The sequence below is a fragment of the Panthera pardus genome, unplaced genomic scaffold (genome assembly GCF_024362965.1).
Source record: "Panthera pardus isolate Hobbes unplaced genomic scaffold, ASM2436296v1 HiC_scaffold_9, whole genome shotgun sequence".
Taxonomy (NCBI): Eukaryota; Metazoa; Chordata; class Mammalia; order Carnivora; family Felidae; genus Panthera; species Panthera pardus.
The window spans coordinates 6,617,089-6,644,455 of NW_026527024.1; the positions used below are offsets into that span (position 1 = coordinate 6,617,089).

Consider the following 27,367-nt stretch of genomic DNA (forward strand, 5'->3'; position numbering starts at 1 on the left):
CAGACGCTTAACCGTCTGAGCCACCCAGGCGCCCCAAAACTTCTGTTTCTAGAAAACACTTAAAAAAAATTTTTTTTGACGTTTATTCATTTTTTGAGTGACGGAGAGAGCGTGAGTGGAGGTGGGGCAGAGACTGAGGGAGACACAGAATCGGAAGCAGGCTCCAGGCTCCCCAGCTGTCAGCACAGAGCCTGACGGGGGGCTCGGAACTCACAAGCCGCGAGATCATGACCTGAGCTGAATGAAGTCGGACGCTTAACCGACTGAGCCACCCAGGCACCCCATAGAAGACATTTTTTTTAATGCTTAATTACCTTCTAGAGAATCTGTGAAATTAAAATGCTGTTTATACACAATATAATTTGTACCTATGTGAAGGATGGGGCTATGTCTGCTGGAGGGATGTTAGGAAACCCCTCCTCACTGGGGACACAGACGTGACAGTGGGATATGAAGACACAGGAAGCAGAAAACACTGAGCTCACTTGCTCGTGGTTACAGTTTTATAATATGTAAAAAGTGCAGCTTGATTTTGTTACCTACATTGGGGGGGGGGGCGGATTTTACTCCACTTTATTTCTCTTGTGTAATACACAAGGGTTTCAAGGTCTATTTTATTAGATGTATAACTTTGTACTTCCATTTATTTTTCACTCTTTTTCTCTTCATTTTTCCCTGGCCTTGGTTATTATCACTTCTTTCCTGTCCACATTTGGGTTCAGAACCAGTGACCCGGGTGTAGGCCAGGTACTTACAGACTGACTTAAAATCTTTATTTTTGGGTCACATCTTCTGATGGCTGCTTATACATTGCCTTTTCTTTCCTATGATAATTATTTAGAATCTAATTTGATCAAATAGGATTTTTCCAGAGTCAGACTTCACTGGTTTTTTTTAAATTTTTTTTTTAATCTTTATTTATTTTTGAGAGAGAGAGAGAGAGAGACAGAGTGAGAGCAGGGGAGGAACAGAAAGAGAGGGAGACGCAGAATCCTAAGCAGGCTCCAGGCTCCAGGCTCCGAGCTGTCGGCACAGAGCCCAAAGCGGGGCTCAAACCCATGAACCGTGAGATCATGACCTGAGCCGAAGTCGGACGCTTAACTGACTGAGCCCCCCAGGCGCCCCCAGACTTCACTGTTTATAGACTCTTAGGTTTCTGTGTAATTGGTTCAGTTCTTTGTGTGTAATTTACTTCAAATGTGTGCACTACTAAATAGTACCAATGTTCTAACTCCTTTCATTAGGTGCATCTTATTTACAGATTTGAGGTTGGCAGATAGAATTTATTACTTTTATCTAAAGCAATGTTTTATTTGGTAGATGATTATAAATTACATAAATTATACCAGTCTAAGTTTCCAAGCAGGGCAGTCAACAATATCCGGTGTTGTGTATGTATCTTCATATTAATATATACTTGGATATATGCATACATCTGTGAAACAAGGATATATCTTTGATTAATACCCCAAATAGGTAAATGCGTAACATCTCAGTTCAGGTTTTAATCGGTGAATCAGATCTTTAAAGAAGTTAAGATAGAAAGAAATAAATTCTTTGATACCCTATTTTTGCTTAGCCTGTGATCTCCTAAATGATTTAAAGTGGAGGTTCTGTCACATGAGAATATTTTCCCACACGTATGCTTAGTACAATGGCGTCTAAAAATATGAAATAAACGTTTCTTAAAATGTCAGTACTGAAAATATTGTCCCATCGGTAGGCAAAAGCTGAGCATTTACCGTTCCTGTGTTGTTATGCTGGGCAAAATTAGAGCCTAAGATAGATAGTGACTAGGGATCTCTGGAGAATTTGATTCGGAGAGAGATTAATAATGTTCGTTGTGATGTGGGTAACTTTTAGGTAATGGCTCTTTTGTATTTTTACTTGAAGTAAAGTAAGATGTTATGTGTGTTGGGAGCGTAGAGGGTCATTTCTAATAACACGTCGTTCACTTAGAGCAGTTTATCTGGTGTGTTTTAGGAGGATGGGAGGCTGTCCGTACCTTACATAACAGAGGAGTGTCTGAAGAAGTTGGACACGAAACAGCAGACCAACACCCTGTTAAACCTGGTCTGGCGGGACTCAGCCAGCGAGGAGGCCTTCGCTCTGATGGCGTCCATCGGCCACACGCTTATGGTGCAGCATCGGATGGCGGTGCCCAAAGTCAGGCAAGTCTCCGCTGCGGTCACCGTGTGAACACCGAAGTGCGCTTTCCTCCCCCGGTGGGTTGCCCGGGCTTCATCCGTGTCCGCTTTATGTGCTGTTGTTGTTTTATTCTTTATTTATGTTTGAGAGACAGACAGAGTGTGAGCTGGGGAGGAACAGAGAGACAGGTAGACACAGAATCTGAAGCAGGCTCCAGGCTCCGAGCTGTCGTGTCAGCACAGAGCCCGACGTGGGGCTCGAACACACGAATCGCGAGATCATGACCTGAGCCGAAGTCGGACGCTTAACCGACTGAGCCACCCAGGTGCCCCTTATCTGCTGTTTTTTAAAGTTTATTTATTTATTTTGAGAGAGAGAGAGAGAGAACATTAACCTTACACCTTAAAGAGCTGGAAAAAGAATAGCAAATAAAACTCCAAACCATCAGAAGACGGGAAATAATAAGGATTAGACCAGAAATCAATGCTATTGAAATTAAAAACAAAAACAGTAGAAGAGATCAGTGAAAGCAGGAGCTGGTTCTTTGAAAGAATTGACAAAATTGATAAACCCTTACTAGCCAGTTTGATCAAAAAGAAGAAGGAAAGGACCCTAGTAAATAAAATCAAGAATGAAAGAGGAGAGATCGCAACCAACACAGCAGAAATACAAACAATAATAGAATATTACAAGCAATTATATGCCAATAAGTTGGGTAGTCTGGAAGAAGTGGACAAATTCTTAGAAACATATAAACTATCAAAACTGAAATAGGAACAAATAGAAACTTTGAGCAGACCTGTAACCAGTAAAGAAATTGAATTCTTAATCAGAAATCTCCCAAAAAACAAGAGTCCAGGGCTGGATGGCTTTCTAGGGGAATTCTACCAAACGTTTAGAGAGAAAGAGAGCAAGCAGGGGAGGGACAGAGAGAGAACGGAGAGAGGATCCCACGCAGGCTACACGCTGTCAGCCTGACGCGGGGCTTGAACTCACGATCCGTGAGATCGTGACCTGAGCCGAAATCAAGGGTCAGACACTCAGCCGACTGAGCACCCCCCCAGGCGCCCCTGCCTGCTATTTTCTGATAAGATATGATACAGAATATTCAAGTGTGCAGGCGTTTTGTGGAAAACGAAAGTTTGTTTTTCTTTTCTAAACCAACTGATCCTTTGTGAGTCTGTTTCCCTGGCCTGTGAGGCTTTCAAGTGGCCTGTAAATAAGCTTGTTTTTTTAGAGTATCTTGGCAGCGAAAGTGGAGTTTAGTCTTAGCCACCTGTTTTAGACATTGGATTCAAGGCCCCTGGGTGACTCAGTCAGTTGAGTGTCCTGCTCTTGATTTCAGCTCAGGTCATGACCCCAGGGTCATTGATCAGGCCCCACATCGGGCTCTACTCCAGGTGTGGAGCCTACCTAGGCTTCTCTGGCTCTACCTCTGCCCCTCTCCCCTGCTCACGCACTCTTTCTCTCTGAAATGAAATGAAATGAAATAATAAAATGAAATAATAAAATGAAATAATAAAATGAAATAATAAAATAAAATAAAATAAAATAAAATAAAATAAAATAAAATAAAATAGGGGCACCTGGGTGGTTCAGTCAGTTAAACGTCTGACTTGCTCAGGTCATGATCTTGCGGTTCTTGAGTTCAAGCCCCATGTCAGGCTCTGTGCTGTCAGTGCAGAGCCTGCTTGGGATCCTCTGTCCCCCTCTCTCTGCCCCGCCCCTGCTCACTTTCTGTCTGTCTGTCTCTCTGTCTCAAAAATAAATATTACAAAAAAAGCATTTGAACCTAAGGTTTAAAAGTAAATAAATAAAAATAAAACAAAGTCTATTTCAAACAAACACACAAACAGACAAACCCATTGGACTCAAGCCTGCATTGTAGACCCGGTGTGTCACATGTCTCTTCGGCTTCCCTATAGGGCTTTTTACCAGCTCGCCCTTGACAACTTACTCCAGCACTCTGACATTTTTGTTTTTCTAAACTTTGAAATAAGCTTTTGGAAGGGACAAAACAACACATACAAATTAAAATGTGGCTGATTTGTGTTTAGGTAAGCGTGCCCATAATCTGGAAACATTTTTCTTTACTTTGAGTGATAGGTTAGTGGTTGCTTGAAAATTTAACAGAAAAGTATTTAACAGAGCGTACGGGGCAGAAATCCGCACTGGCCCCGGTAGGAGCTAAGGGACCGTGTCATCTAGCGGCCTGCTGAAAGGCGCTGTCTGTTGTTGGCAACTCTTGTGTTATGTCAGACGATTTATGTTGCCCTAAAGAATCCTCTCCTGGTTTTGTAAAATGCTGTCCTGTAACATGAAAAGAGCTGTTTCTTTTGGCTAGGAAAGCATTCTTTGAAATGAACTGTATGCAGAGAACACATCATCAGCTGAAACTGCCTTGTAAACACTAATACAGCCAGCTAATTAGGTGCTGTCTTAGCCCCGGTGTTTATTACTGCTGGAGGAAGTAGGAGGGCAGTGAGACCGCCACCCCTCGGTTAGCTAATTAGCTCTCTGTAGGCTAATTGCATTAGAGCAGGATGTGAGTTCTGAGGATCATAGCAGCCGAGCTGGGACGCTCGCTTTTATTGTCGCACAAAGTCCACGGCTTTGGACAGTAATTACTGGAGTTAAATGCACCAGTGCCCTGCTCTGAGGTTCGCTGGTGAGCTGTTTCCAAAAGGTGTTTAATGGGTAAAGGAGCTTTATACGTAGCCTTTTTTATGAGTACAGCACCTATTTCCTCTAAGAAACTACTCTAGGAATTTTATTTATGGTTTAAATATATTAGGTTTTAAGTATTTAGAATGTTTTTCTTAGCTCATGAAAGCAAATAGGCTTACTCTAACTGTTGTAGATTTTAACTGCTCTCAGGTTTTGTGGGTTGTTGTTGTTTTAAGGTATTTAAAAGATGATTAGTAAATTCCAGGGCCGATAACTCACTCTCAGCGCCTCCCAGGCTTGTATAAATCCCTCCTGTTTTCAAGGTTGGGATGTGCAGTCTTAATTTCTGTTTAATGTTGATTGTCAGGATGTTGTTTTTTTTCTTCTTTTTCTTTTTTTTCTTTTTCTTCTTTTTCTTCTGATTGTCAGGATGTTAGAGGAATATGAAAGCCCTTTTTACATTGATGTGGAAAGATTTCCAAGGTATATGTTCAAGTGAAAAAAAGGAAGATACAGAATATAAATAATAACCTACTTTTGTGTCAGAAATGTGGAAAAAGGAGGAATGTATTTTTGTATTTGCGTGAAAAGTCTTGGACGCGTACACAGGAAATTCACAAAAATGAGTATTCACGTGTCTGGCTGTGCTTTGGGGACCAAGGCGGGGGCAGCACGGACTTTTTGCCATTTCTTTCTGATACGGTTTTGAGTTCCAGGTCATGTGAATTACTTAAATTTTTAACAACGCCATAATAAATGAGTTTGCCACCGACTTTTATGAGAGAAAATTTGTAAATCTTACCAGTGGACTTGGGAATTCGAATAAATATTTGGATGTAAAACTAGTTTTTCCTTAAGAAAATGTATTCTTGGTGCCTGGCTGACTCAGTGGAGTGTGCAACTCTTGATCTCCAGGTCGTGAGTTCAAGCCCCACGTTGGGTATAGAGATTACTTAAAAATAAAATATTTGGGGCGCCTGGGTGGCTCAGTCGGTTGAGCGACCGACTTCGTCTCAGGTCATGATCTCACAGCACGTGAATTCGAGCCTCGTGTCGGGCTCTGGGCTCACGGCTCGGACCCTGGAACCTGCTTCGCATTCTGTGTCTCCCTCTCTCTCTGCCCCTCCCCCCACTCACACTCTCTCTCTGTCTCTGTCTCTCAAAAATAAATAAATATTAAAATTAAAAAATAAAGATAAAATAAAATCTTAAGAAAGAAAATGTATTCACTCTTTTTAATATGAGCGAATACTGAGTGGCCGTGTGGTGAGAGGGAAAAGAAAGAAGTCAGTCTCCCAGTATCCAGAGAAGTAGGCCCAGCAAAGTGAGCATTAAGTGGACGCTTGGGGGCGGCCAGTGTCCAGCGCCCGGCTCCAACCTGGCTGACTCCGAACCTGGCCTGGTGGCCGGCGGGTCAGTGTTTTCATCGAATGGAGTTCCGTCGTTCGGAAGCGTCGCGGGTCGAGCCGAGGACGGTGCCCTTCTGCCCATCGGTGGCCGCGCCTCCCCCCGCCGAGCAGAGACACCCCACCGCCCCTCCAGCGTCCCCCCCTCCCGTGACCCTCTGCATGGCGTCTGCCCCTCCTCCTCTTTCTTCCTGAACCTCCTTCACCCATCACCTTCACAGATGCTGTTCTCGGGAGGTTTCCTTTGCTGCTGGGCTTTTTCTCCGTTTCCTCTGCGGGCGGCTCTTTGTCTCTGTGTTTCAGCGTTTCCTGAACTTCTTTGACTCACTTCTTTTGCTCTTCGCTTCCTCAGTTTTGTCCTACTTATTTGCTTCTCTGAGTGATAGAAGTGACTTCAGCCACGTTTGGGAACTCTAGACTCCTGTTGAACTGCTTAAGGGGGGCTGTCCTCAGCGCATTCTACACTGCCTCAGATTGAGTTGAGCGTTTTTCTCCAAATCTGGGGCTCACGCTGGGGAGCCACTAGCAAAATGTGGCTACTTCGCTTCAATTCAGATGAAATAAAAATACAAACCCAGTTCCTCGGCCCCACCGCTTGCCACGTTTCAAGCGCTCAGTAATCACGTGTGGCTGGCCAGCGGCCACCGCATCGGATCGCGCGGCATAGACCCTTTCCGGCATCGCAGAAAGTTCCGTTGGACCGCGCTGCTGTGGCCTGGGCTTGGATTCGCTCCTTTCTTGGTAATCCCCCACATGCATTCAGTCCCTGTGGTGCGTGAGTGCTGTATTCTCTGTGCCCCGTGTCGCCCAGACACAACCCTGTTACTCTCCGGCTCAGGTGTCCGCCTGGCGTCCCCTTTACTTTCAGGAAAAATTCACATTCCATAGTTTATGGATTTGTTCATTATCCTTTCCTTATCGAACGTTCCGTTACCTCTCTAACTTTATTTGTAGCTACAAAATGCTTTTGCCCCAACCATGCTTGTGTGGCCTCGCCTCCACCGAGTTTCATGCCCCTCGCCTTTTGCCCCTGCTCGACTCTGTCCAAAATGCCTCTTCCCTCCGTGCCTTATCTTTCCTGGCCGAATTGTCTGTTAGATTCGTGCTAAGGTGATCATCTGTCAGAAGCCTTCTTGGGGCGTCTGGGGGGCTCAGTCGGTCAAGCGTTTGACTCTTGGTTTTGGCCCAGGTCGTGATCTTACAGTTCATGAGTTTGAGCCCCACATCGGGCTCTGCGCTGACAGTCCAGAGCCTGCTTCAGATTCTCTTTCTCCCTCTGTCTCTCTCCCTCTCTCTCTCTGCCCCCCCCCCCCCACCATGCTGTCTCTGTCTCTCTCAAAATGAATAAAATAAACCTTTTTTTTTTTAAAAAAAGAAGCCTTCCTGAGTTATTTAGTGAGATGTCACCTGTAATTCCAGCTTGCAGTGAAATTTTCATTTTAGGGTCAATACTTCTGGTAAAGTACTGATGTCAGGAGGTGGGCTTACAGTCCAGGTATGCAGACGGGCTAGTTCTTGGGGCTTAGCTCTCCTGTTCCATGGATTTCTAAAACCTTTGAAATGAAGTTTTAAAGATAATGCCTTAGAGATCACAAAGGTTGGTATTATAATTTGCCTGTGGTTTTCTTGTAAAGACATCAAATCCTAAGGCCTCCCAGATCAATTTTATTGCAACACGTGCTTGATTTTTCTTTCTTTCTTTTTTATATATATATATTTTTTAACATTTTATTTATTTTTGAGAGAGCACAAGCAAGGGGGAGGGGCAGAGCGAGGGCGGAGACACAGAATCGGAAGCAGGCTCCAGGCTCTGAGCTGCCAGCACAGAGCCCGACGTGTGGCTCAAATTCACGAACTGTGAGATCGTGACCTGAGCTGAAGTCGGACGCTCCACTGACTGAGCCCCCCAGGTGCCCCTGTGCTTGATTTTTCTAAGAAAAACTAATAGAATGAGCCAGCTTAATTGTGTCTGATGTTATTAACGGTTGTGATGTAGCTAATTGTGTGCTCTGAAAATGCATGGCTGTTGCCTCATCAGTTTTCGGAGTGTGATGACACACTCCTTGGCTCTGATTCATAAGCTCAGATGTGTAATAATTTGAAATAGAATGATTCTGCACATGACTTCCGTGGAAAAAAATAACAGATTTGTGTTCTATTTTATAGTTTAGATTATGCTATTCATGTTTTTGTAAATAAATTTTTATCATTTCTTTCGAAAATACTGAGGTTATCTCCCGACAGAGAAACAAATTTATTTTTTGCCTGTGACTTCATGCTTGCTTTTATTATCGATGATATTTTCTGTATAATAAATACATTTAATTTGCTACTGATTCATGTTAAAATTTTCTGTTGTGAAAGTCAAATAAGATTTGTGAGCTTCTAAACATTTCAGCACATAATGATTTTATTATTAAATCTCTTTTGAAGTCATGTATAGATTATAAAGAAATTGATAGTAGTTATTGTTAGACACATCCAGTTAATAAAGTGGTGTTGATTTGGTCAAATTTAGCAGTAAGTGAGTTTTGAAACTTCTAAGGATTTTCTAAATTTTTATGAGTGATAATTGATTCACAGGAAATACAAGTCAACTTGGCAAAAGCATACATGAAGGCTATGTTGATCTTCTTGAGTGTATTTTTTAAGAGTGGTGTTAAGGAATGATAAGGAAAGCACTGAAGGTCATTAATGCTGTTTTCCCAGTTTTGTTTTATTTTATTTTATTTTATTTTATTTTATTTTATTTTATTTTATTTTATTTATTGATGTTTGTTTATTTTTGAGAGAGAGAGAGAGCAGGAACAGAGGAGGGGCAGAGAGAAGGAGACACAGAATCCGAAGCAGGCTCCAGGCTCTAAGCTGTCAGCACAGAGCCCGATGCGGGGCTCGAACCCACGAGCTGTGAGATCATGACCTGGGCTGAAGTCGGACACCTAACCGACTGAGCCACCCAGGCGCCCCTTCCCCCATTTTAATGAGACTGTAGTATGAGGGAAAGTTCAGTCTGTTCAATTTTCAATAAAAGCAGTTGTCAGGAAGAGGGGAACGGTCTGTGTAAACCTGTGTGGTCTTAGCACTGGAACGTTAATAGAGCTGCATGCCTGAAGCTTCTCTTGATTCTGAGTTTTCAGTTTGTGAAGAAGACTTTTTTGGCAAGTTGCCTCAAACTGAAATACGCCTTAAAACTTTTATAATAATTAAGGAAATTTAGAATTTATTTTCAATCCTATATTTTCTCGGGGGTGAAACGTTACGTATGTATTTTAATACTGCTCTTGTCAATAACGTGATACTTTCAGCAGGAAAAGCGCTACGTCTGTACCTGTGTCTACAAGAGGCGAATGGACTCTGGGTGGTGACTTGTCATATTTCTTTTACCTGTGACACCTTTATGTGCGGAGGAGGTGTCTGAGAATGCCTTTCCTGCCTGTGTGTGAGCTGGTGTCCCCTACTGTGTCCTCTTTAATAACTTAATAGTCCTGCAGACAACAGGCCTGAATTTATGACCTGGGTTGAAAATGTTGCCCTTTACTAATTAACTCATAGGTTTATCTCAGCTGAATAAAACTTCATGGGTAATTTGGAATATATCCCAGTTTACATAAAAAACATGTTACTTCCTTACCTTTTAGCAGTAAAGCCCCAAACTGAATAACCTTCAGTGATTTATAAAAATGTTTCTGTAAAATGTTTATTTATTTTGAGAGAGCGCGAGAGAGTGTGAGCAGGGCGGGGGAATCCCAGGCAGGCTTCTCACTGTCAGCGAGGAGCCCTCACAACCGGGAGATCATGCCCTGAGCTGGAATCAAGAGTCAGACGCCTAACTGACTGAGCCACCCAGGCACCTCTGTAATTCATAAACGTGTTTAATAATTTGTTTTATTTTTGCCTACTGATTAATTTAGGTAATGCAGTTCTTTCAAAGTTAAATCTGAAATACAGCGTTTGCTATGTGGCCATTAAAATGGTGTTTCAGAAGCATAGATCTTTGTGTGGAAAGTTGGTAATGATGGTCGTAAGGGGGACTGCGCTGTCAGATGGTGTGCTGGGAGAGCGCCTTTCTGCTTGTGTGTGCACACCTCGTATCTGGAGATCTGTCCCAGGGTGTTAAGTCTGGGTGTCTGTGGGAAGATAGCAGGAAGTATTGCCAATGCTCTTTGGCTGTGTCGTTGTGTTGCTCTTAAGAGAGAAGAGCAAAGGAGACACGAGATGAAAATACGGAATCTCTCACATTTCTGACGTGCTTGAGTTTCAGTATTTATATTTAACACGATTTTAAGTAATCTTGTTGCTATCAGTAAAATTACACTAGATAATGTATTTTTGAAAGAACTAACAAGGCGAGCAAATATGACCTTCTAGAATTCTTCTATGCTGTAAGTTTGGGTTTTTTGTAGCTTTTTTCTCTCTTTGTTTTACATGTGGTTGTTTGGACATCCTTCATAGTCTGTGAAAGTCCATAAAGGCAGGAAAGTCAACATTTAACACTCTTCACGTGTTAGGTGTGTGGTAAGCATTTTAAATATCTCAGAGATGGAGCAGGCACTATTTTTTTAAGCTTATTTATCTGTTTTGAGAGAGAGAGAGAGAATGAGCCGGGGAGGGGCAGGGAGGAGGGAGCACCTGGAGAGAGAGCTCTCTTCATTAGCGCAGAGCCCGACCTGGGGCTCGATCTCACGAATCGTGGGATCATGACCTGAGCTGAAATCAAGAGTCGGACGCTTAACCGACAGCCCCCCCCCCCCAGGCGCCCCTCATTGTTCGTGGTCGTTTCTTATGAGGAGAAGTAGAAGTGGTCTCAGGGGGCCGCTGGGGCTTGTGGCCACACCCCTGAGGGACCGAAGGGCCCTCTGTTACTCCGGAGTCTGGCACTGGTTCTTGCCACGAGCCGGCTTGACAAATTGGGGTCGGATTCCGGCTCGGAGGTGACTCAGTGTCAGCTTTGGCACCCCAGCCAACAGGCGTAGGACTGGTGCTTGGTCCACAGGCACTTGAAACGTGGGGTTCTGCTCTCCTAGGAGCTTCATCCGCACGTTCTCCTTCCAGAATCCTCCCTGACGTGTCCTCTCATGCCGCTGACCACGTCTATGTTCCTTGGTTCTGCAAAAACCACCTTTGTTTTTGCCCTTCTGCTTTCTTGTTCTAAGATGATTCTAAAGTAAGGTGACATTCCTTTCTTAAAACCCTGTTTTCCTACTGTCCTAAGCCATTTCTACTGTCATTTAATCCCACAAGTTTGAAATTTAATTTTTGACTCCTACACTTCTACAACTGTTTTATGCAAGTTTTTTTTCTGATTACAACACTGTGATGAGCAAGTATGTCCTATTACACACAGGCACTGTGCACCATGGAGTTAGAGTTCGGTAAGCCTCTGCCTTTATCCCCAAAGGTTTTTAGGCTTTTTAATCAAGTCGATATTATACGGAGGGTTTTTAAAAACCTTTAAAATATACTTTTATTTATTTTTGTTTGTTTACTTGTTTTGAGAGTGTGTGTGCGCGTGCGCACATGCAGGGAGGGGAAAGGCAGAGAGGGAGAGCCCCGTGTGGGGCTTGATCCCACGAACCGTGAGATCATGACTTGAGCCGAAATCAAGTCTGATGCTTAACCGACGGAGCCACCCAGGCGCCCCATTTGAAGTTTGACACGTTAGTTAACGTTAAAAAACATGTATTTATATGTTTGTTTCAAGAATGATGACTTAAAACGAGGCAGCGGTTTCAAAATGTTAAATATACGTTAGTAACACGTGGTATTTGCTCCGAAGCAGCCCGTGTCCTTCTCTTGGTGCAGGACCGTTGCTCGGGAGCACGCACGTGGACCGATGGCGTCTGGGACTCACCAGTGACCCCCGGTCACACTCAGCAAGCAGCCTGGGGTGGGAAGCATGCTGTTTGTGGGTTAATACAGACATTTTCTGAATTGTACATTTATCTTTTGTTTATAGCCTTCTTTAATTTTGAAGAAATATATTGAACGAATACAAACTTATTCTCACTTTTTTACCCCCATTCCTTTTTAGGCTTCTCTACAGTTTAGCCTTTAATGCCAGGTTTCTGAGACACCTGTGGTTTCTCATATCTTCTATGGCAACACGGACGATCACAGGGTATGTGCTACGTGGACTTATAAATTGAGCTTAACTTGAAGCACATGGGAAGTCGTGGCCTAATAAAGATATTGTAAGATGGTATTTTAAAGTACTATTTTATGTAAGAAAGATTCTAGATGGTCTCAATTTTATAAAAAGAAATTAATGCCTAATTTACAGTTATCTGTATATATTCAGCGGATGGCTTTATTTGAAAGTACATTTGTTTTTAAAATCCTAGTCATGTTTTTTAAACCACAGGCTTGATATTTCTTTGCTCCATATGACTTTCATATATTTTTGATAGTGAAAATATAGAGCTGAAGCAAATTTAACACCATTACAGACATTAAAACGTAAAATATTATAGAAGTTGCTTTTTGAAACTTTTGTTTGTGTAATTAGGTTTTTCTTTCTTTTTTTTAAATACGAAATTTATTGTCAAATTGGTTTCCATACAACACCCAGTGCTCATCCCACCAGGTGCCCTCCTCAATGCCCATCACCCACCCTCCCCTCCCTCCCACCCCCCATCAACCCTCAGTTTATTCTCAGTTTTTAAGAGTCTCTTATGGTTTGGCTCCCTCCCTCCCTAACTTCTTTTTTTCTTCCCCTCCCCCATGATTTTTCTTATATGAATCGGCATGTGACTTAAGTTCTAGAATCTTTAATATACACATTTTAATTGGATGTGTACGAAGCAGAGAATTTAATGTTCACACATCCTTCATGGTGAGCTGACATAGCCTGGCGTCCCATCGAATCTCTCCTCCATCAGGAGTCCGCGCCAACCCCTCTCTGCCAACCCCCCTCTGCCGTAACAGCGAAAACGAAGCATGTGGCTCAGGCAACCAGAGACTGCACTTCCAGAATGCAGCTCACTGTGCTGGCAGTTACAGCGGCCTGCAGCCTGTCTGGCCCGTCTGACGAAGGACAGACACATCTCACCTTCAGGGCGAGAGTTTGGAAGGCATTGCCTTGGCATTGCCCGCCTCTCTCTGTCTCTCTCCGCCCGCCCCACCCTGCCCTTTCCCTTCCCTTCCCCTCCCTCCCTCCCCTCCCCTCCCCTCCCCTCCCCTCCCCTCCCCTCCCCTCCCCTCCCCTCCCTTCGACAGGAAGTTGAAACAGTTTTTGGTGAGTGAGGATGAGGTGCCCAAAATGCAGACATGCACCGGGCTGGTCTGTGAGGTGTCAGGTGGTGACACACAGAGAAAGGACGACCACGTTTGCTGCCTTTGTCTCCCGGTCAGCTCCTGGGCAGCAGGAGACCGTATGCGAGGCATCTGTACAAGCTAGTCTTACAATAAGAGGGGATGTCAGTTCGTTGATAGTTTTACTTTGAGTGACATACTTGGTTTTCTTCGTTTAATGTTACTGCATCTGGAGTGAGCAGAGGGAGCTTATAATGATCCCGCAGCAGCTGATGACACTCCTAGAGGGGACATGAACAGGGAGGAGCGGCCGAGATGGGAGAGAACCTTGGATGCCTTAGTGTCTAGAGAACTTCTTGTACATCCTTTCCTTCTCAGATAGAAATGTAGGGCTTTCATGTGTGTTTGGTTTCGTTTTTTGGTGCCTTTCAGCCACTTACGGCTGTGCCGGCCTTGGCACGTGACAGGTTTGTTTAACGCAAAAGATCAGGGATCGCTGGGGCAGGAAGTGATCTTCGGGCTCCGAGCGTTTCAGCTTAGCGACCTGCCCCGGCCCGCGCTGTGCCTGACGGCCGCCTGGGGTGCACAGTGTCTGGCTTGTAAGGAGGTGGGGTCGTGGTGTGAAGGAAAATGAGGTGTTATTAATTATAGTAAACTGCTAATACTACTTTATAAGTTGGTGAATTTCACAAAAGTTTTAAAACTCATTTCTTAGAAGCCGGTTGGAGAATTTGGGTTTCATTTTCCATATTGAATTGAAGTCCCTCAAGAAACTTATGATGGGATACGTACTAGGATTGTGTTAATAATCTGTAAGTTTCTTGAATTTACCATTGGAGTAAAATTTAAAATTTAAATACCTGATTTTCCTGAAAATGGCATTGAGTTAGCTGGGAAATCGTTTCATAACAAGACTTCCGCTGGGACCTCTGAGTTCTAAGGGTCATGACGAGCGTGTGAAACCGTACATTTCTCTGTGACCCCCGAGTCTCGCCGGCCTGGGTTAGAAGCCCAGGGGTCTGCGACCTCACAGGCTCCTGGGTGATTGGGGTGCAGCTGACCCCAAACGACCACGTGGCTGGCTGGCTTGTCTTTGTTGTGAGACATCCCTTCACTGTCGCATGAGGGGCTTTGCCGGGTCACGGCCTGGGCGGTCATTTCTCTGACCCCGAGGCTGGCGTGGTGCCTCATTGTCTCTAACTCTGTGGGGACTGTTCTTGTTATGAATTCTTGTCACACTGACACCAGTAGTAAGCAGTACTGGCAGTAGTCTAAGCAGTGCTCTTAAAACTTATTTTAGGTGAGGGGCCTGGGTGGCTCAGTTGGTTAAGCGTCTCTCAATTTCGGCTCAGGTCATGGCCTCATAGTTCATGGGATCGAGCCCCAAGTCAGGCTCTGCGCTGACGGCATGAAGCTGGCTTGGGTTTCTCTCTCTGTCTCCCTTTCTGCCCCTCCCCCGTGCATGTTCTCCCTCTCGCCCTCCTCAAAATGAATAAACTTAAAAAAATACTTTAGCATGCTCTACCAACTGAGTCAGCCAGGTGCTCCTTCCCTACCTTTTTTGTTAAGAAAACAAAGAACAACAATAAACCTTCCACCAAAGCCATAAAAAAAAATATTAAAAAACCAACCTCATTTTAGGCAGGAAAGCATTCAGTAGAAACTTCTGTAGCAGAGAAACCTTGATCCAAGGAGGAGTGGTTGCTGCAGCCCGGGGTGGGAGCCTCGTCCAGAGGGCGTGTCCAGAGGGGAGGGGTCACCCATGGCCCCAGCGATGCTCCTGTGGCAACCAGCTCTCCAAGTTCTGAACCAGTGTCTTTTCCATTACAGTAAATTATGGACTTTTTATTTGCACATAAGTCTTTGTGATTGACCTGTTTTTAGAGGAATACCTGAGTCAGTGTTTACGGCCAAAAGAATGGTCAGCGGAGAATCAAGAAACGTGTCTGCTGGAGGGGACCAGAGGCACACATCTGACCCTTCTTGCCAGCCACAGTTTCTGTCATTAAAATGAAGATGATTCATTCCTTTTGCTTACCTTATGGGGGTCAAGGAGAAAAAAGCAGCTCATGTTGAATAATTGCCCTCCTCTCCTTTAGGGAACGCGTGTCAGCATCTTACGTGTGCTGGCGCATACGTGCGTGACCGGTGGTGGCGATTAAGGGCGGGGACTGCTGACAGGCTAACAGCTGGAAGCTGGTGTCTCACTCTTCCAGGTTCAGGAAATACCTTCTCCACCTTGTAGCCCTGAACTCGACCTGTCCCGTGTCCCCCAAAATAGCATCTGCCCGTCACTGTCATCTGTTCTTTGGGGAGCTCTGCAAGGGAACCAAAAGATACAATCCATTTTTATTAATACAACAAAACATGTGACGTTAAACTTTCTTCCTGCTGTACGTCAGCACGATTTTACTGTGTGAATGGCCCAGGACTAGGTTTGGCGGGGGGGGGGGGGGGGGGGGGTCCCTGGGGAGGAAGAGGACTGGCCGGTTCAAAGGGCGCCCCCACGCCTCTTGTATCCTAACATAAAGAGCCTTTCTTTGTCATCTGGCTTTGGCCACGAGGTAGGATGCTTGTACTCTGTCCCTTGTGGCACGTCCTCACTGCGTTTTTATTTTGGACACACCCCTTACATCCATCACTTCACCGAGCTGCTGTCGAGTGCTGTGGGTACACACAGCAGGACGGCTCGCTCAGGCTGTGTTTCTTCTGCGGGACGGCAGAGTTCACGCTGCACATCTGGGTCCCTGTTCTCACGGCCCTGCTGGTGGCGGTGCTGTCCCCTGAAGTGGGCCCCGTGGACACCCTGACGCTCCAGGCCGCTCAGGCCAGCTCACCGGAGCCCCACTAGGAATAACAGTACATTTGCCTGGCCTTACCTTCTGCTTCAGGCTCTCCCGTAACTTGGCAGTGGTGGGCAACCGGTTGGTAATTTGTGGCTCCTTATTCCTGGTCACATTTCACCTGATTCACACCTGTGCTTTTGTGGAAATAAGTGTTTGAGTATAAATGTACGTGGATGAAGATGAGCCGGTGATCACGCACGACACCTGCCTGTTCAGGGTTGGCGGGACACGCTGAGGGGACCGTGGGGCTCGATAGACGCGGGAGTGCTTACACGTGACCCTCCGTTCACTGGATGGTCAGCAGGACAAGGGGCCACATTTGACCAAGAGAGGACGGAACAGGTTCCAGGTGGCAGAAGTAAATGTAGTAGCTCTCAGCTCCTGACCCGTGACAGAGACTCCGGGGCGCCCCGCAGACGGCCTTACTTGAGATCAGCCCTCCTGGTACAAGCAGGGGCGCTCACGGGAGCTGATGAGGAAACTGGCGGAGTGGAAACAAGGCCCAGCCCAGAAGAGGGGAACCTTTATTCCTGAAGGTTCTGGTCAGGGTTCAATACTCGGCCGTTTTGAATGTTCCCAAATGTAAGTCACTGGGTAAATTTTTCATGAGACCAACTTGATACTTTGTTAAATCCGTTAAGTAGAGAGGGGACAAAGGGGACGCTTTTCAACCTAGAAATAAAGTCTGTGTCTTTAATAGTGGCGTTACTTACTATGACCTCTCTCTGGGGACCGCTGGCTCGCTCGGTGACTGGATTCGTCCAGTTGATCACGGTGGCAGGAACATTAGTAAGGAGTGGTGGGTTGTGTCCTGCTTTTTAATTTGAGTTATTTACGAACCCATGTTGTTAGAAGGACTTGCCTTCCCTTGAAGTAGTTCAGTTGCTAATGGGAATGTTATTTTCCCTGATTATGCTTGTCTGACGGCGTGTCTTAACTCATTCCCAAATGAAAACTAACCTTAAAGTCATTGTGGTTCTTTTTGCTCCCATTTCAAGGTCGATGGTGCCACTGCTCCAGGTGATATCTCGGGGCTCCCCTATGTCTTTGGAAGACTCCAATCGAATCATCCCTCTCTTCTACCTGTTCAGCTCTTTGTTCAGTCACTCGCTAATTTCCATACATGACAGTGAGTTCTTTGGGGACCCCATAGAAGGTAAGAGTTTTGAGGAATCTGGGTTTTTTTGGCTTCACTGCCTGTCTGTTTTCATAGATGATAGAAAAGTTTTAAACCTCTTAAGCCTCTCACTGTGTTGAGAAATGAGAAAAAACAAGTATGATAGAATATTGAACTGTGTTTCTCAGTTGTAGGTCAGAGACAATCGTCAATGATGCCTTTTACCCTAGAAGAGCTGATAATGTTGTCTCGCTGCCTTCGAGATGCGTGCCTAGGGATCATCAAGTTGGCTTATCCAGAAACCAAGCCAGAAGTTCGAGAAGAGTATATTACAGCATTTCAGAGTATTGGGGTTACGACTAATTCTGAAATGCAACAGTGTATACAAATGGAACAGAAGCGATGGATTCAGTTATTTAAGGTATAGGATATGCGGGGTGTGTGTGTGTGTGTGTGTGTGTGTGTGTGTGTGTGTGTATGTGTGTGTGTGTGTTTAGGAGGTCACACAATGTACAAACGTGTCCTGACTTGACTCATTTCATAAAAACAGAAGGACAGGTTTGCATCCGGCATCGTTCTTAATTTGCAAAACTTTTTTAAATGAAGAAAATTCATTTTCATTTTACTTTTGCCTTCTTTTAAAACCTTGTTTTTACATTGTTACATGCATCATTTATAAGTTGCCCTAAGTACTTTCAGTGACCGGATGAAGTATAAATAAAATTTTAAAGTATTTTCATTTTCATTTTTCACCAAAAGATCTCTTACAGATTTTTTTTTTTTAATCTCTTGAGAAATTGATTAAGAAAAGTGGGATAAGGGGCACCTGGGTGGCTCAGTCGGTTAAGCCTCCGACTTCGGCTCTGATCATGATCTCATGGTTCGTGAGTTCGAGCCCCACGTCGGGCTCTGTGCTGACACTTCAGAGCCTGGAGCCTGCTTCGGATTCTGTGTCTCCTCTCTCTGCCCCCTCCCCTGCTCACACTCTCTCTCTCTCTCTGTCTCTCTCTCAAAAATTAAAAACAACAACAACAAAAAAAAACATTAAAAAAAAAAGGTGTGGTAAAGTCATTAATGTAATGTAAGTTGCATGTAAATTATTTTAGGATATCTTCATTTTTACCCATGCCCAAAGAGAAGTTACGGGTTGCCGTGGCTGGAATGCTGGCAGGAAATCCCCACCGGTGCGAGTATCACTGAGGGTAGAAAAAAAGAAAAGATAAAGGGTGCTTGACTTGCCATGAAATTTCTGCAGCAAACACATCCAGTCAGCTAAAATCGCTCATTAAGGGAGTGGGAGCAGAAGAAGTGCATTTTCCAAATTGAATGCTGGATTTACAGTCCGTTTGATACCCGCGACCCCTCGCGCGCTAATGTGCGGCTCAAATCATCAGCTGTCCCTCCAGGTCTTTTATCACTGCTTTTGTCAAGCTATCTATTTAATTGAAAGAAGTTAATTGAATGAAAATGATCAACTAAGCTTGTATTAATATTGCTAATGGAACTTTCTTCTTGGCCATGTTTGGAGAAAGATGTCAAGCTAGACTTTAGGAAAGGCCCATTAATGCTCGCACTTAACCTGATGGGCTAATTAAGGACTGCTTATTCATCCGACGAGCGCACGATAGTCTCTATCCAGCCCATTCTGCCGGATTTTACAACACATTTCACTTAGGAGCATGAGCATTAGTAGCAGTGAGAGTAACTGATAATGTTTTGATTGCACTGAACACAGTACTAATGCATCATTGAATTTATAATTTGTGCAGATTGATGTAATATATGTTTGCACAATTTATTTTAATTACCTATCTCTGCATTCCCAAGTAAACTCTAAAGGTCACATGTTGAACCCTTAATATATCCATTCTTAAAGACTGACAGTTTTGCAACTTTTCTAAGTTAAAAATAAGCTGTCTAACCCATTTAAAACTTAAAATTCTTACGTAAACTTTCCCTGGATATGTGTATTATGGTGGCATATGTGTTTTTCTTTAAGTATTTAATTAAACTCTGGGATCTTTGTTGATAAAGCTTTCCATTATGTAGGATATCAGGTTTGTGTGCACTGTCAGATAATCTCATTATTTTATAGCACCTGTTGAGAACCTCATAATTTTCACATGGCACGCTTATCTTTAGGACTTAGAAATCTCAGAATTTAATAATTCTCTATAAGATATTTCCCCCTGGCCTTGTTTTGCTTTAGCAGTAAATGAAAATTCTGTAGTGAATTTTTTCTTATGCCTTAAAATGACTCATTACCACTTGATTAAGGATTGAAGTTTTTAGGAATTAGGGTGAAGGTTCACTTTTGTGGTACGGGATTGTTTTAGGTTTGAGATCGAGTGGTTACAAAGACCTGGGTTTAGAACAGAATTGTTTGAAAGACAGTTTTTGGAACAGGATTCCTGTTCTTTGGGGAAAAGAAACCTTCTTCATACTCTCTGCTGTTAAGCTGAGCCCCCAAAATAATGAAAAATCAAGGCATAGTTTTTGAGTAGAAAAGGGTTTTTTCCGTGTAAGAAAAAATTATCTTTAACATGAGATCAAAAGAATTACCTCCCAGTGGATACTGTGTCCCAGACAGTAGTCTCAGAGCTGTACACACATTAATTCTGCCAGGAAGATGCCGTTATTGTCCCCATTTTACAGATGAGGCCGCATGGCCGCCGGTGAATAGAACCGGCATCCGAACCCGGCCGCTGCTCTGCATCCCCCTCGGAAGAGTACGAAAATAGAATGCTAGCATTTCATAGGTATTTTAGTGCCAAATTTGAATTGAAGAATTCAAGGTAGAAGCAACCAGAAAGGTAAAAGCATTTTGCCCGTGATTTCCTGCCTTCCGCTGGTGGTGACAGAATTGCAAATGATGAGGCCTGACTCCTCCGGCCGGCAGCCATTTTCATTTTTCAGTCTCACGATGGGCCTTTCAGACTGATTTCTGTGAGAGGCCCTGCTGGCTGGTCACAGAGCATAGAATTTTAAGTGGATAGAGTCATCTTTCTTTGTCACTCTAAGAATTGAGGTCAGTTGCTAGGCCCCGCATTGACACTGCTAAAACAGTTTATGCATTTATCAAATTTATAAACTCCTCTTGAGGCGTAATTTACAGGTCTAATTACTTGAGCCCTATCAGGAGATAGGAAGTCCTGTCTGATGCGGCTTCTGTGGGAGCTGTCGCCTACATAGGAGTCCCCTACCCGGAAGGTGGGGGCCTGGGGAGCAGGGAAGAGACTTCCGGAGCCTTTCTCGTCTGCACACCTCTGCGTGGAGAGACGGAGGTCTGTATTGTGAGTGGTGTTCACTTTCTCGGTGGCTGGTTTTATTTTTCAGTCTCAAAAAGAATTGTTTAAGAAGTGAACATTAAAACAACAGCAGTGCCCTAACGCGGCCCTAGCGTGCCGCCGTGAACTGTCACCGTTAGGCACGTGATGCACCTTTGTTCTTGCAGGGTAGTGTCACTTCCTTTCCGGTCTTTGAAGGTTTTTGTTTAGTTTCTGACTACTGAATAAAATGGGTACTTTCAGAAGTAATTTTGGAGTGTTTTAGACGTCCTGGAGAACCGGGTTGTCTTTAAAGATACACCAGTTTTCGCAGGTCGTAACTAAAGGCTTTATAAAACTTGGCTAACCTGACATCAGTCCACGGCAGACGCTTCGTGACCTCTGGGTTAGGGCTCCGCTACCACCGGTTATCCGAACACTCTTAGGGGAAGTAATAGAACATGAAGAACAATCGTGTGTATTTCTGAAGGTTTACTTACATAACTTTTTTAGTTATTGAGCGTGTATTTAAGGTGTAGATCTAGCATGGGCAGACGTGATACGGCGGACGAGAGCGAAACACACCAAATAAACACAGTGCTGTTACATTTATAGCTGATGAAGCCTGCTGAGAGTGTCTGTGGGGCTGGGCACACCTGGTTATTCCAGTACGTGCGTGTTTGTGTTCTGTTTGACTTCCTATTTCTTAACACGCTAGTAGTCCAGGATCTCCCGGGGAACAGTTAAAAACAATTGACTGGCTTTACCTCAAAGAATTGAATGAAAATCACTGTTGCTGGTACCTCTGCCCAGGCATTCATCAACAGAAGATTTTGGGGGCACTTGGGTGGCTCAGTTGGTTAAGCATCAGACTTAACGCTTTCAGCTCAGTCGTGATCTCACAGTTTGTGAGTTCAAGCCCTGACAGCTCACTGACAACAAGGAGCCTGCTTGGGATTCTCTCCCCCTCTCTCTCTCTCTGCCCTCCTCACTCCCAAAATAAATAAACTTCAACAAAAAACAAAAAAACCCAGGAGATTTCAATATGCAGCCAGGGTTAAGAACCATAGGCCTCACTGTATAAAGAAATCACTTGGGGCAGACATATATAACCTTTGATCTCATATAGCAAAAGTAGGCTTACTGTGACGTAGGTCCTGTGTATTTATTTATTTTTATTATTACTTTTTTTCATGTTTATTTACTTTTGAGAGAGAGAGAGAGAGAGAGACAGAGTGTGAGTGGGGGAGGGGCAGAGTGAGAGGGAGACACAGAATCCAAAGCAGGCTCCAGGCTCCGAGCTGTCAGCACAGAACCTGACCGGGGGGCTTGAACCCATGAACCCATGACCTGAGCCGAAGTCGTACACTTAACTGAGCCACCCAGGCGCCCCGAATATTTATTTATTCTTAAGAGAGAGAGGGAGAGAGAGAGAGTGAGTGACCATGAGTCGGGGAGGGGCAGAGAGAGAGGGAGACACAGAATCCGAAGCAGCTCCAGGCTCCGAGCTGTCAGCACAGAGCCTGACGCGGGGCTCAAACCCATGAACCGTGAGATCATGACCTGAGCCAAAGTCGAACGCTTAACCGACTGAGCCACCCAGGCGCCCCTCTGATTTTTTTAAGTTTATCTATTTTAGAGAGAGAGTGCACAGGATTGCACCAGAGGGGGAGGAGCAGAGAGAGAGAGAATCCTGAGCAGGCTCCATACCGTCAGTGCAAAGCCTAACATGGGTTCTATCCCCCAACTGTGAGATCGTGACCTGAGCCAAAATCAAGAGTCCGACGATCAACCCATTGAGACACTGGGCGCCCCAACAAATTTTAGATTTAAGCAGGAACTAAATTTTAGATTTAAGTCAGGGCGCCTGGGCGGCTCGGTTGTTTGAGCGTCCAACTCTTGATGTCAGTTGGCTCAGGTCATGATCCTGCTGTTGTGAGATTGAGTCCCTCATTGGGCATGGAATCTGCTTAAGAGTCCCTCTCCCTCGCCCTGTGTCCTTTCCCCCATCACGCGCGTGTACATGCACACGCTTTCTCTAAAAAATAAAAAAAAATCTAAAATTCCTTCCGTTTTGGTACAAGCTTCTTTAGTGTGCATGTCTATACCAGAAAATTTAATAAAATTAACTGAGAGCAAAACTGCCCTCTGATCTCAGCAGTGGCTGTTAATCCAGTTCAAAATTGGTGCCCCAGTTCTCCTTACCTTTCACAGTCTTTAGTCGATTTATGTAACTTTTTAATGGTCACCTCCACATTCCTTTCCGATACTAAATATTTGTACAGCAGTTGAGTTTGTGGCCCTGAAAATGCACGCAGAGAGCAGGAATGTGATCGGGGGTGATTTGACATCACAAATGGACCCCGTTAAAGTTTTGTGGTTTCTTAAAATTTGCATTTTTCTTTGAAACTTAGAAGAGACTAGTTTAAATGGAGGAAGTGTTTTTAGTTGAATTTAAAATATGGGATTTGACATTTCTAAAAAAGGATTTTGGGAATTGGTTCCGGGCTAGTATTACCAGATTTAGCAAATAAAAATGTGTCACCCAGTTAAATTTTAATGTCATGGCTTGTTTTAGATAAAAATATGTCCTGTGCAGTATTTTGGATATACTTACATTTTTTAAAAAAGCAATATTTGGAGCATATTTATTGTAAAAAATTATTTGCTATTTACCTGAAATTAAAATTTAACAGGTGTCTTTATTTTTTCGGTTAAATCCTCTCCAAGATTCCTCTTCAAGGTTGGCCTGCCGTCAGCTCTGACCTGTAAGACCTGCTTTTTCACAGTGGCTCCTTCTTGACATCTCGCCCTTTACAAGCCTCCTCAGGCCCCCATCACTTTGCGCCTCCCACTTTTTCCTCCCTCCCTCTCTCTCCCTTTCCTGTTTTTGAAAGAGGATCGATTATACCAGGACATTTATAAGTAATATCCGATTCCTGGGGCGCCTGGGGGGCTCCATCGGTTGAGCGTCCGACTTCGGCTCAGGTCACGATCTCGCGGTTCGTGAGAGTTCAGGCCCTGCGTGGGGCTCTGCGCTGGTGGTGTGGAGCCTGCTTGGGAGTCTCTCTCTCTCTCTCTCTCTCTCTCTCTCTCTGCCCCTTCCCCACTTGCACTCTCTCTCTCAAAATAAATAAACTTTAAAAAGAAGTAATATGTGATTGCTTCTTTTTTTATACTTAGAATGTGAAAATAAGACAGTGGCTGCCTGTATTGAAACTTTTTAGTGTTTAATTTCACAGTAATTTAAAAGAAGAAAGTAACTTACGGCATTAATTGCCTCATACATAGTTTCATGTCTGTGACCTGCAGAAAACAAATGTCCTCATGACCAGAGGTTGAAAGATGACTACCAGGAGGCAGATAGAAGGTTTTATTCTAGAGTGAGGCAGCCCTGGCCCTGCCCCTCATGGGCCCGGGAGCAAGTCTCTCACCCTCAGGAAAGCTACGTTTCCTCAGCTGTGCAACGGGGAAGGTCAGCACGAGAGGATGCCACCTTTCAGTGGGGTGCCACGCGTGAGCCATAAGTAAATGGGCGCAGTTAAAGAAATACATGAAACGTGTGTCAGAAAGCATGTCTTCTGTTAACAGTCGTGGTGTATCATGTAAATTTCGGCCCGGTATCTGTTCAGTCTGAATTTACTTGAAATACTAATACAGCTGGTTATGAAAATGGAAAGGTGTAAGCTGTGATATTTTTAAAAAATTTTGTTTGTTTAATTATTTATTTTGAGAGAGAGACGGAGCAGAGGGGAGGCAGAGTCCCAAACAGGCTCCACGCTGTCAGCACGGAGCCCGATGCGGGGCTTGAACCCACGAGCATGAGATCACGACCCGAGCCGAAATCAACAGTCGGACCCTTAACCGACTGAGCCCCCCCAGGCGCCCCAGGATGTGATAAACTTCAAAGAAAAGGATGGTGCTTCTGTCTGTGCTCTCGGAAGAGGGCACGTGCTTGTGTCGTGCTCTGCGTGCGCTGACCCGTCGGTTGTCCCAGACAAGACCCCACGTGTAGCGTAACTCATCGCCATCTGGTCTTTTCATGCTCAGAGAGCATCGCATGTGCCTGACTTAACCCCTGAGCAAGCATAATAAGAGAGTCAGGAGTGGGGGTTGACCGACTACAGGTTCAGGCTGACTCACCTAAGCTAATTACTGCTGATTCAGAAAGGATGTTACTATAGTATTAGGATAGGCCTTCACCTGCCTCAAGGGATGTGGAAGAACAAACTGGGAAGAAACTCCACCAGTCAGAAGGCTGTATTCTAGGTCTTGAGACATTTACGCTGATGTGGTTTTGTCTGTGTGGCCGAACTGCTCAACTACTAACTGTTGGCTCTATCCGTGGGCATCTCATCCAAGCCGTGTGTCCACGTTATAGCGGTCTGAGGTGTCAGCCGAGGGCCCTTTCTCACCTGCTTTTGTTGGACACACGGAGTTTTTGGTATCCCTGGATGCCAGGGTTTGCATGTCATGAAAGAAGCATTTGTATTTCTATGGTATATACATGCTGGGTTGTAAATTTTAAATTAAAGAAAATTTTCTTTTAATGTTTGTTTCTTTTTGAGAGAGAGACAGACGCGCACACACGGAGCATGAGCAGGGGACGCTGGTGGGGGGAGGGGGGTGGGGCAGAAAAGAGAGGGAGGGAGACACAATCCCAAGCAGGCTAAGAACGGTCAGCGTAGAGCCCAACGCGGGGCTCGAACCCACTGTGAGATCGTGACCTGACCTGAAGTCGGATGCCTAACTGACTGAGCCATGCCGGCACCCCTGAATTGTAAAATTTTAAAGAGAAATCTCTATTAACAGTTGAAATTATGCAGTCTTATTTGTCTTGTGGGTATATTTGGAAATTTATCATGTTATCCTAATTTTTTTCCTTACCTGAGTTATATTTTATCCTAATTCCTTATCCAAATTGTATTTTACTTAATTAGAGGCCATGTGGACAGAGGCCTGGCTGACTTTTTCAGAAAACGTCATCATAGTCTTACTTTCACTACATAGTAGTTGTATGATCAAATCCTGGTTGTAAAGGTTTAAAACTTTGGATTTACAATTTTATGTTGGTCTTATCTTGGCTTATTGCAAAGTACATTTGTATTTAATAAAGAATGTCAGGTCTTATTTTTTATTTTTTATTCCCGCCATCGGGTCTTTTTTAAATAGGCAGTGAGTGCCATTAGCTCTCTTACTCATACAGTCTAAAATTTATAATTAATTATTGATCCCAAGTCAGTCATTGAATGCCTACTAGGTTTGCGGGTCCTCAGCTGGCTTTTGCGGGTCCTCAGCAGGTCCTCAGATCCTCTTTTCAGAGGCAGCTTCCTACGTCGCCAGAGAGGGACCAGAGCTCACTGCAGAATGAGTACTGAAATGCAAAGTGTCAGCATGGGGGGCTTTATGAGAGGAGTGGGACCCAGTGTGTGTAGAATCATGGTGAGAAGCAGGCCTGACTCCAGAGACGTGTATAAGGGAAAGACAGGAATTGTTGGTCTTTTTTGGCAGATGTCAGAGGTCCATGTAGGACTCTCCCCCTCCCGCCCCCCCCCCGCCCGTGCACTTGACAGAGCGTCTTTTAAGAAAAAATAAGAAATGCTATTACTGTAGGAAAAAGTTTTACAAAATTGCCGTACTTGGAGATTTCTTATATTATAGCTCAAATGAGCTAATACATTTCCAAATTTGTGTTTCAAAACTCACTTGCTACCTCCTTTGTAGACAGCCTTTAACATGTTCCTGTTAATTTTTCTCTCTTCACTGGCACTTAACTAACCACTTTGTACTTGACTCATTCTTGAGGCGCCTCGGCGGCTCGGTCGGTTAAGCGTCTGACTCTTGATTTCGGCTCAGGTCACGATCCCACAGTTCATGGGATCGAACCCCACTCGGCCTCTACACTGACCACGTGGAGGCTGCTTGGGATCATCTCTCTCCCCCTCTCTCTGCCCCTCCCCTACTCTCTCTCTCTCTTTCTCTAAAAAATAAACATTTTTTTAAAAATTGTATTATTTATCTTAAAAAAACACAGACTCATTCTTGGGGTCACAGGATAAGGTGCTCTCCTGTGGCCTGACTGGTGGTGGCCGAGGGGAGGCCCGGACGGCCCAGCCCACGCACTCACAGGCATACAGGGGAGCTGCCGTGTTATTGCCTCTCTTGTGCGGTGGTCGTTACTGGGCTTGCTCACGTGACTCGGCCCTGCTCTCCCTCTGCAGGTTATCACCAGCCTTGTGAAGATGCTGAAGTCCAGAGACACCAGAAGAAATTTCTGTCCTCCAAGCCACTGGCTGTCAGAACAGGAAGATATTAAAGCAGATAAGGTTTATGGAAAGATCTTTTTAAATAGTTTTCATTACACATTGTCTCAGCTTTTGTCTTTCGAGGGAGGATAAAGCCTTTTAAATTGGTTCATTTGGTTCATTTATTACTTAGTATGTAACAAAATATTAACAGTAAACTTTTTTATTATTAACGCTTAGGTCACAAGATAGAATATATAGCAGTACCATTGACTTCAACATGCATCCTGAGTTTGCTATTAATCCTGATTTTCTCCTTTAACCACAAATTGTATTGAAGCCTAGTGGTTCTTTGTTGGGGTTGCAAAAGATGTTGCTTTTATTGAAAGGTATTATAATTATTGACGCATATTTGGTACTT

At 44.3% G+C, this 27,367-nt stretch overlaps 1 protein-coding gene across 2 annotated transcripts in view; it reads left to right on the plus strand.

Moving 5' to 3' along the window:
* UBE3C (ubiquitin protein ligase E3C) overlaps positions 1 to 27,367 on the plus strand; it is a 118,956-nt gene that overhangs the window by 42,865 nt on the left and 48,724 nt on the right. For both annotated transcript variants that reach the window (XM_053898740.1, XM_053898739.1), the window contains 5 exons: positions 1,984 to 2,171; positions 12,253 to 12,339; positions 17,317 to 17,474; positions 17,624 to 17,856; positions 26,923 to 27,027. In XM_053898740.1, the coding sequence (XP_053754715.1) occupies positions 1,984 to 2,171; positions 12,253 to 12,339; positions 17,317 to 17,474; positions 17,624 to 17,856; positions 26,923 to 27,027 (771 nt within the window). The remainder of the gene's footprint in view (positions 1 to 1,983; positions 2,172 to 12,252; positions 12,340 to 17,316; positions 17,475 to 17,623; positions 17,857 to 26,922; positions 27,028 to 27,367) is intronic.